At 54.0% G+C, this 15532-nt stretch overlaps 8 protein-coding genes across 8 annotated transcripts; 4 read left to right on the forward strand and 4 right to left on the reverse strand.

Moving 5' to 3' along the window:
- Nucleotides 1–101: 101 nt before the first annotated feature.
- On the forward strand, nt 102–706 carry CLUP02_05271 (uncharacterized protein; the record flags this gene model as incomplete). The annotated part of the gene is made up of 2 exons (XM_049284279.1): nt 102–212; nt 341–706. The coding sequence occupies 2 exons, from the start codon at nt 102–104 to the stop codon at nt 704–706; spliced, it is 477 nt and encodes a 158-aa protein (XP_049141422.1).
- Nucleotides 707–806: 100 nt separating this feature from the next.
- On the reverse strand, nt 807–1097 carry CLUP02_05272 (ThiS family protein; the record flags this gene model as incomplete). Its single annotated transcript, XM_049284280.1, has 1 exon — nt 807–1097. One exon carries the CDS (start codon nt 1095–1097, stop codon nt 807–809), a length of 291 nt encoding a protein of 96 aa, XP_049141423.1.
- A 924-nt stretch (nt 1098–2021) lies between these two features.
- Nucleotides 2022–2465, reverse strand: CLUP02_05273 (40S ribosomal protein S28; the record flags this gene model as incomplete). Its single annotated transcript, XM_049284281.1, has 3 exons — nt 2022–2083; nt 2197–2280; nt 2405–2465. 3 exons carry the CDS (start codon nt 2463–2465, stop codon nt 2022–2024), a joined length of 207 nt encoding a protein of 68 aa, XP_049141424.1.
- A 734-nt stretch (nt 2466–3199) lies between these two features.
- CLUP02_05274 (uncharacterized protein) lies at nt 3200–4590 on the reverse strand (the record flags this gene model as incomplete). Its single annotated transcript, XM_049284282.1, has 3 exons — nt 3200–4390; nt 4439–4498; nt 4552–4590. The coding sequence occupies 3 exons, from the start codon at nt 4588–4590 to the stop codon at nt 3200–3202; spliced, it is 1290 nt and encodes a 429-aa protein (XP_049141425.1).
- Nucleotides 4591–5308: 718 nt separating this feature from the next.
- On the forward strand, nt 5309–6975 carry CLUP02_05275 (uncharacterized protein; the record flags this gene model as incomplete). The annotated part of the gene is made up of 2 exons (XM_049284283.1): nt 5309–5933; nt 5984–6975. The coding sequence occupies 2 exons, from the start codon at nt 5309–5311 to the stop codon at nt 6973–6975; spliced, it is 1617 nt and encodes a 538-aa protein (XP_049141426.1).
- Nucleotides 6976–7264: 289 nt separating this feature from the next.
- CLUP02_05276 (TfdA family Taurine catabolism dioxygenase TauD) lies at nt 7265–8830 on the reverse strand (the record flags this gene model as incomplete). Its single annotated transcript, XM_049284284.1, has 5 exons — nt 7265–7569; nt 7674–7878; nt 8065–8301; nt 8368–8462; nt 8521–8830. 5 exons carry the CDS (start codon nt 8828–8830, stop codon nt 7265–7267), a joined length of 1152 nt encoding a protein of 383 aa, XP_049141427.1.
- A 1309-nt stretch (nt 8831–10139) lies between these two features.
- Nucleotides 10140–12016, forward strand: CLUP02_05277 (major facilitator superfamily transporter; the record flags this gene model as incomplete). Its single annotated transcript, XM_049284285.1, has 5 exons — nt 10140–10382; nt 10437–10532; nt 10591–10969; nt 11033–11064; nt 11156–12016. The coding sequence occupies 5 exons, from the start codon at nt 10140–10142 to the stop codon at nt 12014–12016; spliced, it is 1611 nt and encodes a 536-aa protein (XP_049141428.1).
- A 1203-nt stretch (nt 12017–13219) lies between these two features.
- Nucleotides 13220–15529, forward strand: CLUP02_05278 (fungal specific transcription factor; the record flags this gene model as incomplete). The annotated part of the gene is made up of 3 exons (XM_049284286.1): nt 13220–14172; nt 14228–14732; nt 14807–15529. The coding sequence occupies 3 exons, from the start codon at nt 13220–13222 to the stop codon at nt 15527–15529; spliced, it is 2181 nt and encodes a 726-aa protein (XP_049141429.1).
- Nucleotides 15530–15532: the final 3 nt, after the last annotated feature.

Genomic DNA, 15532 nt, shown 5'->3' on the forward strand with positions numbered 1-15532 from the left:
TCGCAAGATTCACTTTCCACCCGCAATCGCAATCGTAATCACCAATTGGCTAGGTTAGGCGCTTTACTGCCGCCTGTGCCGCCGTACCGGACTTTCACAAGATGGACAAACTCAGCACCAAAGAATTATGGCAACTGAAGCACAACTTCTCATCAGCCAGAGAATCGTCCGAAGAGCACTTCTTCCGGTGCTGGAACCACCAGGACTGCAAGGTGTGCCTGGCGGAGAACGAATGCAGCTGGTGTCCCATGGTACCGTTCTACCACGCCCAAAATCGGAAACGATGAAAGGAAATTTTGTGTGCTAATTCGTGATGCTGTGTCTTCGTTCCTTGATATAGACGTCCGCCTGTGTCCCTAATTCGTACGCGATTCCGTTACTGGCACCCGCCTACGACGAGAACATTTGTCCGCACTGGGCGGAACGATGGGAGTTGCGCACCAAGCCGTTGGGCTGCCAGGTTTCGACTATTACGAGTCTGACGTCCATCATCTCCATAGTGTCGACGTTCATCGTGGTCTTGTTGGTGGCCTTGATCGTGCTCGGCGTCCGCTGGGGGAGACGAAGGAGTAAGCAGGACCCGGACTGGTGGCGGGTGTGGAAGCGTGACTGGAGCCGAGTACAATTTTGGAAACGACCGCAAGGACAGGACGGCGAACGCGACCCGTTACTGGGTCAAGCGCAAAGCACGCGAGATAGCACGTAGCGAAAAATAAGAGCTGCCGCAGGGATTCACTCCTGCTGTGCCCATGACGACGTGGTAGAACCAAGTCACAGATACGAGGGCTGCCACCGACGGGACCCCTTCACCCGGAGCTGACCGGAGGAATGATGGCTACTTCATCGCCGGACCGTATTATCGGACCATCCTCGTCGTCCGGCCCAGGGATATCTACGTATTCTAAGTTGACCGTCACCAAACACGACTCTAAGAACCTCTCCTTGAACCCGCCGTGTCTCTTTTCAAGCGTATCGAATAGCTTCTTCAGGGGGAGAGGGGCCGGCAACACCTCATATTGCTTGGATGTGAAGGAGCCCGCACTTGCAAAGAACAAGACGTTGAAGTGGTCTTTGGGTGGCCTGGGAGCCGCAGCCATGTTCGAAGTATGATTGGTAGAGATCTGCAATCTTTTGTTTGGGTTAGCCAATGCTACAAAAGCTTGGAGTGAACGCAAAAGAGTAGTTGATGGTGTTGGTGTCAGAGATCTTGGTGATAATTTTGATACATCAAAAGGATTCAGGTAATACATGCTAATTTGGATACATCATCCCAACTGTTATAACGAGCAAAAATAGAGACTGTTTGACTTACCACTTCGCGAAATGCCCCCTTTCAAGGGTTGAGGGTTAAGGAGAAGAAAAGTCCAAGGTTGTTGGGAATCTAGAGAAGTTTATAGCTGCAAGAGATGAGGGAGTGGGGCAGTCCAAGGAAATTTTCGTTGGCCCCCAATCACGTGACACTTCCAAGGAATTTGCGGCCCTGCGCTTTGCGGCTCTCAGGCGCAGCTTGCGGGGCAATTCGCGATCGTGATGACAGTTGCAGTCTGGAGAAGTTGATGCTGAAGGAGAGTTCCAAGACTACGTTGATAATCAAATTGGTTGAGACTTTCCCCTGCACACGTCGCATTCTCACATCGTTCCCCGAGGGGACAGTATCATCATCCAAGCAGCGTGGACCACAAAGCAGTCAGTCGAGATGCAAGAATTGGTGCAGAAGATGTTTGATGAATTTTCCCAGGCTGTCCATTGATTGATATATCTCGTAGACGCCGTTCCCTTTGCCCCTTCCAGCGTCGCATCACAAACAGGTACACGAGGTTGTTCTTCGTGCAGAGTTGCCTCGCGGCTGGGTGGGAGAACCTTGCTGTATTCGCAATGCAGAATCCGTTTTTTGACTCCTCTAAGCACGAAAGCCGTGGGCTCGGGTGACGAAGCCCTCGCAATGTTCCTGTCCCATCCTCAGAACCATGATTCCGTTCCTCGTAATGTCCATAACACACGCCGCCGCCTATTCAGCTGCCTTATCTCAGTCTGCGGGCCTCACGCTCAGACTCGAGCAAGCAGAGGATATCGTCCTCACGGACTAGAGAGAGAGAGAAAGATGTTAGCCAGTATTCTTGGTTCCCTTCGCGCGGTTGTCGCTGTTGCCCCCTCTTTCGATGAGAAGGCGGTCGCAGGTATTCGATGGTCGCTTACCGGGTCCCTTGACGTTACGGATAATGGAACGGGTCTCGTCGTCCATGAACTCGACGCGGACTTGGGTGACACCACCGCGGGAGCCTATACGCAGTCAGAAAATCTGCCAAAAATTCGTCCCTCCTTCCGTCTCGGTTGCAATCGGGGATTCGATCTTCGTCGGGGAGGGTTTCGTTTCTCTATTTTTCGGGGGAGAGGCGGGGCATACCGGTACGGCCCAGGACGCGGGTGACCTTCACAAGCTTGACAGGCTGCTTAGCGGAATCCATTTTGACTGCGGGCGAAAATTCTACGTCAGTCGATCAAGATCTCTGTCAATTTTTCTCAGGCGTCGCGACACGTACATGTATGTGGTTGCGAAGGTGCTGCTGGGTGGTGGGCTGCGCGGGTTGATGGTTGACTGCGAATACGATCTTTTTTTCGCTACGAAGACTTGTGGAAGGGCTTTAGCGAAAGGAAACCCTTCCACGGTGCGTGCTAGAGACCCAGCGATCTCTCATTGGTCGCGAGTTGGGCGCATTGTCCATCTGGTTTCTGCCGTGTTCACCGCTTACCGGAACCCATCTCCAACCCCATATTTGTGCTGCATACCTTAATAGCCCAGAAATAGGAATAAGAAGGGCATTGTCTATTGATCACTCTACCTTACTGTAAGAAACAGATGGCGATGCATCAGACAGAAGCAGGGTGGGCGTCTGCAGAAGTAGAGACTGGCAATAAGTTCGCTATATTTCGAACGCATCTGACATCTTGAATGTTTTTTTATCGGGTTGCGGAGTTCACCGAAGGTGCTTTGATGGTTATATCTGGCTTTCCATAGTCGGGTTTGTGGTGACATACATGCACGTCGAAGTTGGGAGCTCAGATCCTAAAACCTCGTAAGGGCCTAGCCATTCTACAACGACACATCGACAGCCAAATTATGGACACGTTCGCGAGAGATTTTTTAATTCGGCTCGATTGATCGATTAAAGCAGGGGTATCTTTTGACGGCGGAAGTCAATTATGGCAACTTCGCAATGCGTCCCTCCAAGTCCTTTACCCATGCCTCCATCACCTTCATGTTTCCGGTCATGGCAGTGCCACCCTCCTTCATCGCCTCCTCAACCTTTTCCAAACCGTCCTTCCATTGCTTAAGGTCCGTCGCCATATCGGTTTGTTGCTTTTCAATTCTGCCAAGCATCTCGCCAGCAGTGGCAGCGTCAGAGTGTATTGCGCGGAGGGACCTCAGGCGGTCAAGCAATGGTGGTAAGAGAGGAGCGAGGTTCTCAATGGTCGGCAAAGTCCCATAAAGAGCGTTAATCTTTGCCAGCTGCTCGGGAGCCGGGGCATCCTCGCTAGGAGCCGTACCATTGCCGAGGGTTTCTTGCGCAGATTTAGCCCCCTGGCGTGCCTTTTCCAGCTCCTGAGCTTCTTGGATGAGGGTACGGACTCGACGGCTGATTGAATCCAGATTCGATGTTGACGCCTGCGACAGAGTCGTAATCTGCTTCTGAAGCCCATCAAGCGTGGGAAGAATGGCTCTGGGCAGACCATTGATGTCGACTCCCGGCAGGGCGGTTGATCCTACTCCGATTGCCTTCTCAAGGAGGGCCAGTCGTCGGTCAAAGTCCGCGGCGGTGGCGAGAGCGTGACTCTGTTCGTAGGTAGGAGCATACGTTACTGTGTAGGTCGCAGAGCTCCCCGGTGCCACCAAGTCTTGCGATTCATGCTTAGATGGTCCAGATGATTGAGACACTGGCTGAGGTGCGCGAGAAGCGCTCGTATGCGGTTCCAGAGTTTTGGAGATCTCGTCCAGGACCTTGCTGAGGGACCCTAAATTCTCGTCATGGTCTCCTGTCGTGGATTTTGCTGCAGCCTCCTTCCTCTTCCCGTATTCCTCCTTGGCTTCCTCTACTTCTCGTTGCAGCCGCGCTATCTTGCGTTCTAGGCTGTCCTCATCGTCCTCATCGCTAAGATCGCCGAATTGCTCCGTACCATCCTGCAGGAAACGCTGGCGTCGCGTTGATGCCTTGTACGATTTGCGCTTGCCGTCTACTCGATCGGAAAAGTCGACCCCTGTGGCGTCCACGCCCGCCGGCAGGAAGCGAGATCGTGCTTCATCTACCCGAAGTCGGGACCTTGAAATGCCGTTGGCGTCATCGTCGAGGTCGTCGTCGAAATCGTCATCCGAATGCGATTGTCCGGTTGTCGTCTGCGCGCTGGTCAGCCATAGCAAACGATCTCAGGGTAAGGAACGCACAGGAACAGTGGAGGTATCGTCTGTCAGCTCTGGCGTCTCGTACACGTCCGGGGCCGAGTCCTGAACCTCGTCAGTATTGTCTTCTTGGTATTTGGTAGTACAAGTATGCTGACAAGGTCTGGTAATGCTGCGTATTTCCGATTCAACGCCATGACGAAGAATCCGGGAAGAATTGGGGAATTCGGTGGATGAGGACGCGTTGTCTGGCAATGCACCCCTTTCGAGTCGTCGGTAAGGCGTCGCCCGTGAAGCTTAGTGGCCCAGTTGTCGATGTACGGAGTAGTAAAGTCAACAATCAATCAAAGACCCCTGCGCAGGAAGGGGAGCTCCAGCTTCCACGCCAAAAGTCACTGAGCCACCAGGGGTTTCCCGCTAACGTGGACGTACCCATTGACAGAGTGGGGTGGGGTCGTTTGTACACTGCTTGGCCGGTGCTTGGGCAGGCACGCGTCGAGAACGCGATTGTAGCTTCCACCTTTTCCCCGGGTCAGCACTTCCACTTAACCTCAAGCGGCAGCAAATTTTGTGGCTCCGGGGGCCGAACAAACAACGTCTCCTCCGCAATTGAGAAGATCAGATATCGGTCGAGGCTACGTACGAAGACTCAACATCAATTGGGGGTTGTCGTTGATCATCTTGTATATGTTCGCCGACCTCCATTACAAAGTATCAGGGATTGAACCGGAAGCGGAAGCGAACCCGGCCGGAGACTGATGTTGAGCTCCGTGTGAGATGCCTGCTGGTCTCCGCAGGGAACACTTAATTACTGATACTTCTGCCTCTCGAGAGCATAACTCAGTCGACCCAACGCTGCGTTAGGCATCATTGTAAGGCATATTCAGTGTCAACATGCCCCCAAAGCAAGCAACGATGCAGAGGCTAGCTGGTCTTGCGAGAGACAACCGCGTTCGGCCTTTATTGTCACAGGTTAATGGCCAGCGACGGACATTATTCGCCGACGACAGACCGGTAGACCGGCCACCTGATGACTCTGATGATGAGATTACCGATCCAGAACCTTGCAGGGGATCAATCCCTTCGAATGCCATGCCAAGCTCAAAAGAGGCGTCTCGGGTCTTTTCGAGTACAAAACCAGCTTCAGACTCTGATGATGATCAGAGTGCCTGGTCATCTCGCGCCGACATGTCTCGACCTTATTTCGGCTCATCGAAGAGAGGAAAGGAGCAGAGCAAGATGTGGAGCGCTTCCCAGGAAAGCTCTCAAGGACAAGCGCAATACGAAGGCTCTCAGGGCTCTTTCTCTACAACACGTGGCAGCAAGAGAAACTCACCAGACGGCGGAGCACTTAGTCCAGAATCTAAGGTAACAAAGGCACGGAAGATCGGCCTTGACGACGAGAAAGAGGCCAAAAGATTACTAGTACGGAAGAAGAGCTATGGTCGAGGCGAAAACAGCAGAGGGCGTATCAGACCTCCCACAAAGCCAAAACCGAAGTCATCGCAGGAGAGACCGATATCCAAGCTAGGAAGAGAAGGTTTGTTGTACATTGGTTTCAAAGCTATGGGGTTACTAACCATTGATCAGCTGCCGCGCCCAAGATGGTGCAGCCGTCTTTCAAAGCCTACGATGACGACCCATTTGACCAGTTCTTGAGCCAGACACCTCCAAAACGCATCATTGAGCCCGCGGCCACGTTTTTATCCTCTCCTCCTCACGCTTCTGCTCATCCTGTCATGAAGCATGTATCTCTCAGTCCTCATTCGTCACCAAAGCGAAAAGCAAAGGCCGAGTTCAAACTTCCATCAGCTTCCCTACCTGAGTCTCTGCAGAGTCCAACAAATGCGCGCTCACAGCTTCGCAATCTAGAGTCAAGTCCTGAGTCTGATTTGAAGAAGACGAGGAAATTCTCGTTTGAATCCTCGGACTTGTCAGACTTGGACAGCGACCTCAAGCAGCTTGTAGAGGCACGTTGCCCCATGTGTAATGAGATTGTCGATGAGAAGTTACTGCACGATTTCTCCAAGGGTGCCCGTCTGCACATCCGAAAGCAGATTCAGTTCTGCCGACTGCACAAAAAGAAGTCTGCTGAAAAGGCTTGGGATGCTCGGGGCTACCCCAAGATCGACTGGGAGGGACTTGATACTCGAATTGCTACTCACTATAGCTTTCTTGGAAAGATTATCAACGGCGGATCTTCTCACTTTGGTGATTTGCTGCTTGACAAGGTCAAGGAGGGCAAGAACCGGACCTTGCTCAAGGCAGAAGATAGCTTGACCCCTGGCTATTACGGCCCGCGGGGCCTTCGTGCATTCTCGGAGCACATTATCGGTCGCTTTTCATCGATTCTGAGAGAACGAGCCGTCGACGATCGGCTGATATCGTCGCGTGGTTATTCTAGCTATGTGGAGGCAGTGTTGGTCCCGGAATTGGCAGTGCTGTTGATATCTGATGATATGGTAGTGGAAGCCGAGGAAGCAAGAAGCATACTCGGGGAAAGCAAGTGGATTGGAGACTTGCTTCACGAAGATAATGGCGATACTGTAGATCAACTCAGCGATGATGAGAAAGAGGGGTGATGACAGGAGGGCTTTTTGAGCGAGAATGGCAGCCAGGGGCAATGCGATGGAATCGCTAGCATGTGGTGGTTGACTGATATTCATAGCATCATGAAGCAGGTTACCTTATGCCATAGCAAGTATGCAATGGATGATTCTTCCAACAATGTTTCGTAGTGCCGTGTCTTCCACATAATGCTAATAAACTTTAATTCGTCAAAGGCCTAATACAAATTTCCATCTCAAAACTACCAAAAACCCCAACGCCATTCGTGATCCAAAACTTTTTTTCGTCGAAAACGCCGTTTCTTCACAGTCCCAACGCCTCCCGTCTACCCGTGCTGTTCAGATCGAGATACGGCGCCTCGCCCAACGACGCAACACGGTCGCCGGCCCTGGCCTCGACGTAGTCGTAGGTGGCGCAGTGCCACATGCTCCTGTTGTCCCAGATGGCGAGGTCGTTCTGGCGCCACTTGAAGCGGACCTGGGCGTCGTGGTTCTGGGTGACGAGGTTGAAGAGGTAGGCGAGGAGGACGTCGGACTCGTCCTTTGTGACGCCGTTGATGCGCTTGGTGAAGCCCTTGTTCACGTAGACGGACTTCCATCCCGTTACGGCTGAAGGGGGTAGGTTTTTCAGCTTGAGGTTCTAGACTTGTTTTTTTTTTCGGACTGCTTTTGACGAGGGGTGGAGTGATGTGATAGACGGGCATTATACTTACGGTTGGTACGGATCACGGGGTGGATGGACTTGAGCTCGGAGCCCTTGTTCAGCGGCGAGCCGCGGAGGCCTTCTCGGAGGGGGTTACCCAGCCTGCGGGCCTCGTCGTGGAAGAATGTGGCGTCGTGGGTGGCCGTCAGCCCTTCGAGGAACTTCTGCATGGGCGGGGAGAGTCTGTCGTAGATCTCATATCCAGAAGCCCATAGCTGCGAGTCCACCCAGTTAGCCGGGCAAGGTTCCACCTCTCATCTGCAATGCAACTGCAAGGGTATGATGGCGAGCAAAGCAAGCAAGCAAGTGAGCAAGGGGGAGGACACGGGTGGTTCCAGCCAGCCTTTTCAGGGGAAGAGAGGTGAGATGGGGAACGGGGACGCGGTTGGTTTGGGACTTACAGTGTCACCACCGGTGGCGGGAAGGGTGTGGATCTTGAGCATTGCGTAGTCCGAGGGGACCTGCTCGAAAGAGATGTCGGTGTGCCAGCCGGCGCTGGCGAAGCGGCTGACATCGCTCAGTTGGTGGGTGAGGCCGCCGCCCTTCTTCTGTTTCTCGCTGCTGATGACGCTGATTTGGTCACCGAGCTCGCTACCTTCTTCTGTCAGGGGGTGGATGTGAAGGCCTGATGATTCGGGCTATTTCTCGGATCAGGTTAGGGAGCTGAGTTACAAGTCGGGTTGAAGTAGTTGATTTTCACTTACACATCCGGCAAGCTCTGTGAGACGGAGGCAGAAATCCTTCATTTGGGTGGGCGTCACATCCTGGTCCCTCAAGAAGACGACACCACGCTGAGAAACTATGCCATCTATTAGCACATCGCTTGACATACATAGAGAGGTGGAGGATAAACTCACTTGTGACGGCCAAATCTCTAATGACCTGATCGTCCGCCTTGAGGAGATCAACAACCTGCAGGCCCTCGTACTCACGTCCGATGACAGGGGTGATGTCTGCGTTCTTGAAGTTGTCCAGAGAGCCGGAGTAGACGAGCGGCTTGCTCAAGCGGGGGCGAGCTGCCGAGTTTCCACCAACAATGTTGGAACCGGTAGAGACTGCGGAAGGCATGTCGTTGTTGTTATTGTTGTTGATGATCTTTTGTGATTTCACGGGGTGTGAGGTGGTATAGTCTGTTGATGCAGGGCGCTTGAGAGTGTCGTCGATCATGTTTTGTTTGGGGGTGTGTGAGGTAAGATCTGATAAGCGAAAGGGAAGATTTATGAGCGAGATATATGGCTAGATTTTATGTCCGGAGCACCCGTTATGTTTTGTCACTCTCCACGTACGTTGTCATAAGGAGGGAGAGTATTGTTCCTCTTTTTTCTTCTGTATGCTTTCAAAGCGAGATCGGGGAGTGACCAGTAATGTGAAATGGGGTGAGGAGGGAAAGAAGATCGTCAGACGTTTTCTCCAACGAGGATGGCTTCCCCTTGGTCGGGTGGCAGGTATTACGGAGTACTCAGAGACTCAGAGTCCTCGTCGTTACGGAGGCTCCCGACCGGTGGGCGATGGCGCAATCGCAAAGCTTCCTAATTCGGCGAAGTCTGTCAGCCGTGGCCAATCAGCGGAGTGGGGGCACCTCAGGCACCCCCTCCGGAGACAACACTCGGCCATCTAACCTCCCACACACACACACACACCTCCCCCCTCTCCTGCTCTGCCTCATAGTCTCAAAACTCGCAGTCCTCGTCGGAGAATCTTTCGGACTTGAAGACGGACGCGGCAGCATCACGTCTTTGCTCTGGGCACATTAGCTACCGGGGCTACCTTGCCCATTGGCATATTTGCTCCGTTCCTTGTCACAAGCCTTTCTTGTCGACACCCTCCACATGGGCGCAAGCAAAACAGAAAACATGAATGAAACCCCCATTGAACGTGAAGTAGTCGTTCGCCAGAGAAAAGGGCAGATGACATGTAGTCAAAACTATGTTGACAATGACATCGCCCGTTGGCCAAGACACGTTGCCAGGGGGTGTCGTTCCGAGAGCCCGGGGTTTTAATCGGTAGGCGGAGAATTCTGGGGTAAGGTTTTTTATTTGGAGAAACCAACTCTCACTTCTCCGGCTAGGCCATCCGGACCCGGTCGCTATCAGCAGCAGCAGAAAAGTTGTCAACACCATCTTTTCTCTCTCGCCCTTGGCCCCCTTGTCCGACCATATGGTTCACCTCCACTAGTATGTGGGTTCTTTCGAAGACGCAAGACCGAGCATAGATGTCGTGAGCCATGATCTGCTAGCCTCAATCAGACATATCAGAAGTTTGAGGAACGACTATTAAGTTGAGCATCAAGAACGTCTCCGTTCTTGAGACTGGAGCTTCGTGTCGATCACCGTCAGTCTACGCTACCTTTTTGTTTCCCTTTTTCTTCGCAAGCGAAACCTCGGGCGAGTGTGTGTGCTCCGGCCTCCACCTCACTTTTTGCTTACACGAGCTCTCTCGCTTGAACCAAGCGACGGCAGCAGTAGCAACAGCAAAGATGGCCGACGTCGAGCCCACCGCGCGGAAAACGGCCAGCGACAGCGGGAAGGACGCCGTGTCCATATACCAGGACTCGGACGCGCCTGTCATCGGTCGCGAGAATCTGTCTGACCTCGTACCGCCGCATGAGTCTTATGAAGGAAAGCACAGATGGGATCCCGCCGCGACCTGGACAGAGGCTGAGGAGAGGAAGGTGGTTCGCATCACCGACATCAAGTTGCTGACGATGCTGTGTATCATGGTATGCGAAGCCACTTTGAGGTCATGAGAAGCTATTTTGCTAATATTAAACCAGTTCTTTGGCCTGCAATTGGATAGAGGAAACTTGAGCAATGCTCTGGCAGATGATTTCCTCAAAGACCTGAAGCTCAGCAGTGACGACTACAACAACGTACGTTCTGGCAGTCTGCCTCTTTGACTATCTCAATTACTAACACACGCTCTTGTAGGGAACCACAATTCAGCTGGTGTGCTTCCTGGCCGCCGAGTTCCCCGTCCAGTTCCTCACCAAGCGCTTCGGTTTCAAGTACGTTCTGCCGACCATGATGATGATGTGGGGAACCGTCTCCTGGACGCAGGCCTGGATCACGACCCGCGCCGGCTTCTACGTGACGAGAGCCCTCATCGGCGCCTGCGAGGGTGGCTTCATTCCTGGTACTATTCTCTTCGCGACCTACTTTTACACATCAAAGGAGCTGTCCGTTCGACTGGCCGTGTTTTGGTCCACGCTTAACGTTGCACGAGTCATCTCGGCTCTGCTGGCGGCGGGTATCCTCAAGATGCGCGGCATTGGTGGACACACCGGCTGGTTCTGGCTCTTCCTGTTGGGTATGTGATCTGCTCCCTCGCCTTTTCGTCTCTTGTGTGTCTTGTCGCTGACTAGCCGCTCAGAGGGTCTCCTGACTTGTGTTTTGGCTGTCATGGTATGTCTGCCCGCGTTTCTTCCCCCGCTTTCTCTCTTCCGAGGTATGGTGATTCGAAATGATTCCCCCCACTGACCCCATGTTGTTACAGGCATTCCTCTGGCTCCCCGCCTCCCCGACGAACACTACGACGGTCCTCTGGAGAAAGCCGTGGTACACAGAGAAACAGGAGGTCATCATGATCAACCGCATCCTCCGCGACGACCCCGCAAAGGGCCTCACTGCGCTGAAGGAGCCCATGACATTCAAGGACATCAAGAACGCATGGCTCGACCCCTCCATGTGGGGCCTGTACCTCATCGGCCTCGTCGCCTACATTCCGGCCACGCCCGTCCAGGCGTACTTGACGCTCACCCTCCGCCGCCTGGGTTTCACGACGTTCAACGCCAACATGCTCACGGTGCCCTCGGCCGTGCTGCAAATCATTACGATGCTCACGCTGGCCTTTAGCAGCGACTACTTCAAGGAGCGGGCGTTCCACTGCATCTTTGGCGAGCTCTGGATCATGCCCCTGCTCATCACCCTCCTCACGCTGCCCGACGGTGGACGCGAATGGAGCCGATTTTCGGTTATTACGCTCATCTCTGGCTACCCTTACTTCCACCCAATCGTTTCATCGTGGATCTCGGAGAACACGTTCGACGTCAAGAAGCGCGCCATCTCGGCAGCGACGTACAACGTCATTGTGCAGATCGGGTCCCTCGCTGGATCCCAAATCTACCGCGCCTACGATGCGCCGTACTACAAGCGCGGCAACACGGTCTGCGTGTCGATTTGCGCCTTTAGTCTCGTTGTGTTCCTGGTCCACCGTCAAGTTCTTGTGCTGCTGAACAAGCGCAAGGCGCGGGTGTGGGACGCCATGTCCAACGAGGAGCGGCTGGCGTACCAGAGTGATGCGGCAGCGCGCGAGCAGGACGGAAACAAGCGTTTGGATTTCAGATTTGTCTACTAGGAGGGTAATCATGCCATATGCATTGTATGCGTATATGCATGAGTATAGCTCGAGGACAATATTTAAAAACTTGATGGGCGATATAAGTTTGGATACCAGTCCATGAAAAGGACAAGATTATGATTATAATAAAGATGGTAGAGACCAAAATGACGAGAACAAGGTACTACCATGCATGCGCTAGGAGGCATTGTAATTTTCTTCAACTAATTAAATTACATTATACGTAATATGCCCGCATTGCACTCCCAATCAGGTCAATTGATAATCATAACATCGTGCTACCTAATGTTCTTGGTAGAAAGATGCATATTCTCGTTCGTTTTGTTCGCTTGAAATTCGAGATACCCCTCTACGTACCTACACTTAGGTAATAATGGATGAGCGCTGATTGGCCCCGTGTGACATCCCGGGCTGGACCAAATCGCTGGGAGGTCGGCGGCCCGGACAGCGGTCAAGGACATTACCGCAGTGAGAGGCCGAATTTGCGGGGAAATACAGCGCCAAGGTCTCTTAACGGGCGCCACCTGTCGACCCCAAGCCCCCCTCAAGCGGACTGAAGCGTGTCAAGCTGCAGGGAGGCAGGCACGGCGGAAGGTCCACAGCTCCCCTGATCGGCTTAGCGCAGCGAGCACACCATCGGTCGTCGACTCCTCCCTGCGCATCTCAGACGTCCGCAGATGCTCTCCCATCCCCATTTTTCTTGGTCCAACCTTTCCGTGCCTCTCTTAGTCACCTCGAGACGTGTAGGCGCCGGTGACAGCTTTCTCTCTGCCTCGATTCGAATCAAGCAAGGAACGCCAGTCTTTTACTCAGACTATGCCAGAGTCGCCTGACCCTCGCAGCCTTGCTTTGTAATACCTGCGGATAGCCTCACTCGTACCTCATACCCTTACGTGCTTGTCACCTCGCTTACCCACTTACGCCCCTACGAACTACGGATACACGGTCTTGGTCAAGCCCAGCCTGCCGGGAACCTGGGGACCCGTTTCTTCTGGTGCAAGTGACAGACTTCACAACACCCGCCCTCACACAACTTGCATACATCCACGACTTTGACGTATTACCTGGCGAATCCCCAAAAAGAAAGTCAGTCCACGGCAGGTGCGAGCTGCCATGACACGGCACGAGTAGGGTAGCAGGGCCGACGTTGTTCTCCCCCTCCCCCCTTTCCGTCCTCTCTCCGTCTCTTTCGCGGAGACAATGTCATCCGGGCGCAAGATTGGCAAAAGAGCTTGTGACGCCTGCAAGATCCGCAAGATCAAATGCACAGAGGTCCCGCCCTGTGATGGCTGCGTCGCCATCGGGACATCATGCACCTTCAACAAGGTCCCCGCCACTAGGGGCCCACGGAACCTGAGGGCGAAGACGATACGCCAGATTGCCCAGGCCCAGAAGGAGGGCTCTGCTGCTGCTAGAACTGCTGGTGCTTCTGCTTCTTCTTCTGCCCCCGCTGGCACCACCGGTGCCGCCGGTTCTGCATCCTCCGTCTCACCTACCGGTGATGGGGCTTCCGCTTCAACCCCGGCTGTTGCCGCCGCCTCTTCGGGCGTTCCATCCTCATCCCGGTCCCCATCGTCCTCCGAGGGAGGATCATCCGAGGCCACTGGGAGCGCCGCGAGTGGGCAACGACTCGTCCGACAGGACAATGCCCTCCAGCCGCAAAGGACGCCCAGCGCATCACTGGTTTGGAGGTTGTGTATCTACCGTCTGCGTCTCTTCCCCGTCTGGCCCATCATTGCAGTCGAAGACATCATGGCCTCGCTGTCCCGCGATGCTGACGACCTCGAATCATACGTCTTGGCCAACGCCGTGGGAGCTGCCACCATTGCCCAGCTCAAGCTGGCCACGACTGACAACGACGACCCGGCGACGGCAGGTTCGATGGAGGCCGAGTGCCAGCGGTCGAGAATGGCGCTCCAGGAACGCGAGGGAGGCCCGCCCATGAACCTCAACTGGTTGAGGACGTCCTTCTTCCTCCACGTCTATCACGAGAACCAGCAGCCCGGAGGGGCCAAGTCGCTTCTCTACCTCCGAGAGGCCATCACCATTGCTCAAATCATGGGATTGCACAAGGAGTCGTCGTACGTGGCTCTGCCCTTGGCGGAGCAGCAGATGCGGAGGAGGACACTTTGGCTACTATTTGTCACGGAAAGGTTTGTTCTACCCCTGAAGATTCTCCATCGAGCTGCTTTCTGACAAAAATGGCAGAGGCGTGGCCATGCTTCACAAGTTACCTGTGGCGCTCAAGTCCAACACCCGTTTTCCGTCCTTAGACGGTTCAGGGGTTGGCGAGGATGAAGGCCACATTCTACCTGCTTTCAAAAAGTTAGCCGACCTCTTCTGGATATTCGATCAGAGCGGCGCCTTTGACATCCTCCAGAACTCGGACGACGAGGACGCCCTGTGGTCCATGGCGGAGGGCCTGCAAACGGCTAGTAGAGCGTGTCTCGATGTCGTGCAGCAGAAACTTCAGCAAATTCCCCTGGACTCTGATGCCAGCAACGATGTCCAGCGAGCCGACATCGTTGTGACGCGTCAATGGATGCAGGCCGTGTTGTGGAAAGTCACTATGAACCATGGCCGCGCTTGGTCTTCCAACAGAAATAACAACACTGTCACCTCGTTATCTCACCCCATCCAGATCGCCAAGGAGTTTCTCCAGTTGATTTCACAACTTCCCAGTACGGCCATTGAAGCCCATGGCCCCGGAATCGTAAGGCCCCATATCGGACAAAATATACTTATATAGGTATATATCGTTTTTCCCTTTACTAATTTGACTACCAGGAGTTCAAAATCTACGAGATTGCCAGCGCAGTGACGGATGCCGTGGCGAACAACTTTCGTCTTCCTCGCACCTCCGCCGACGGCTCAAGAGACATTCTCCTCCAGCTGCAGCGGGTCCTTGCGTCGTGTCGCGGCGGCAATAAAGCCCTCTTGGAGATGCTCTGCGCCCGCATAGCCGAGGTCCAGGACGGCCCGCTGCTGATCATGAACAGGAGCCCGACGTCGAGGATCCAGGAGGTCGACGATGACCAGTGGCGGGATGACGGGAATCATGCTGCTGCTGCTGCGGCGGCGGCGGCGGCAAACGGCCAGGCAGACATGTTTGCACCCATCAACGGCGTATCTCAGACCTATGGACAACCATCTCACTCCAACTTTTCACCAATGTTTGATAAAGATGGTACCTCCGCGCAGGGCATGACCAACGGCAACACAGTACCTCTGTCACCTCAGCGGCAGGGCATCGGCAGAACCCCCGTCTGGGATCAATCCACCAGCCAGATGGGGTCCGGCGCCCCCCATGACCTAATTGATCAGCTGCAGCACTTTGACGGCTCCTTCAACACCGTCGAGTCCAACGGCACGCTCGATATGCTCTTTGCCAATGGGGCGTTGTGGGACAACGTCGCAAACGACGATTGGATGGCGTCGGTGCAGGGGAATCCGGGCGTGTTCAACAGCCCGACGCAGTCTTCGGCCAATTTGCAAAGGACGTATGAGTAGCGA

Source organism: Colletotrichum lupini, chromosome 3 (genome assembly GCF_023278565.1).
Source record: "Colletotrichum lupini chromosome 3, complete sequence".
NCBI lineage: Eukaryota > Fungi > Ascomycota > Sordariomycetes > Glomerellales > Glomerellaceae > Colletotrichum > Colletotrichum lupini.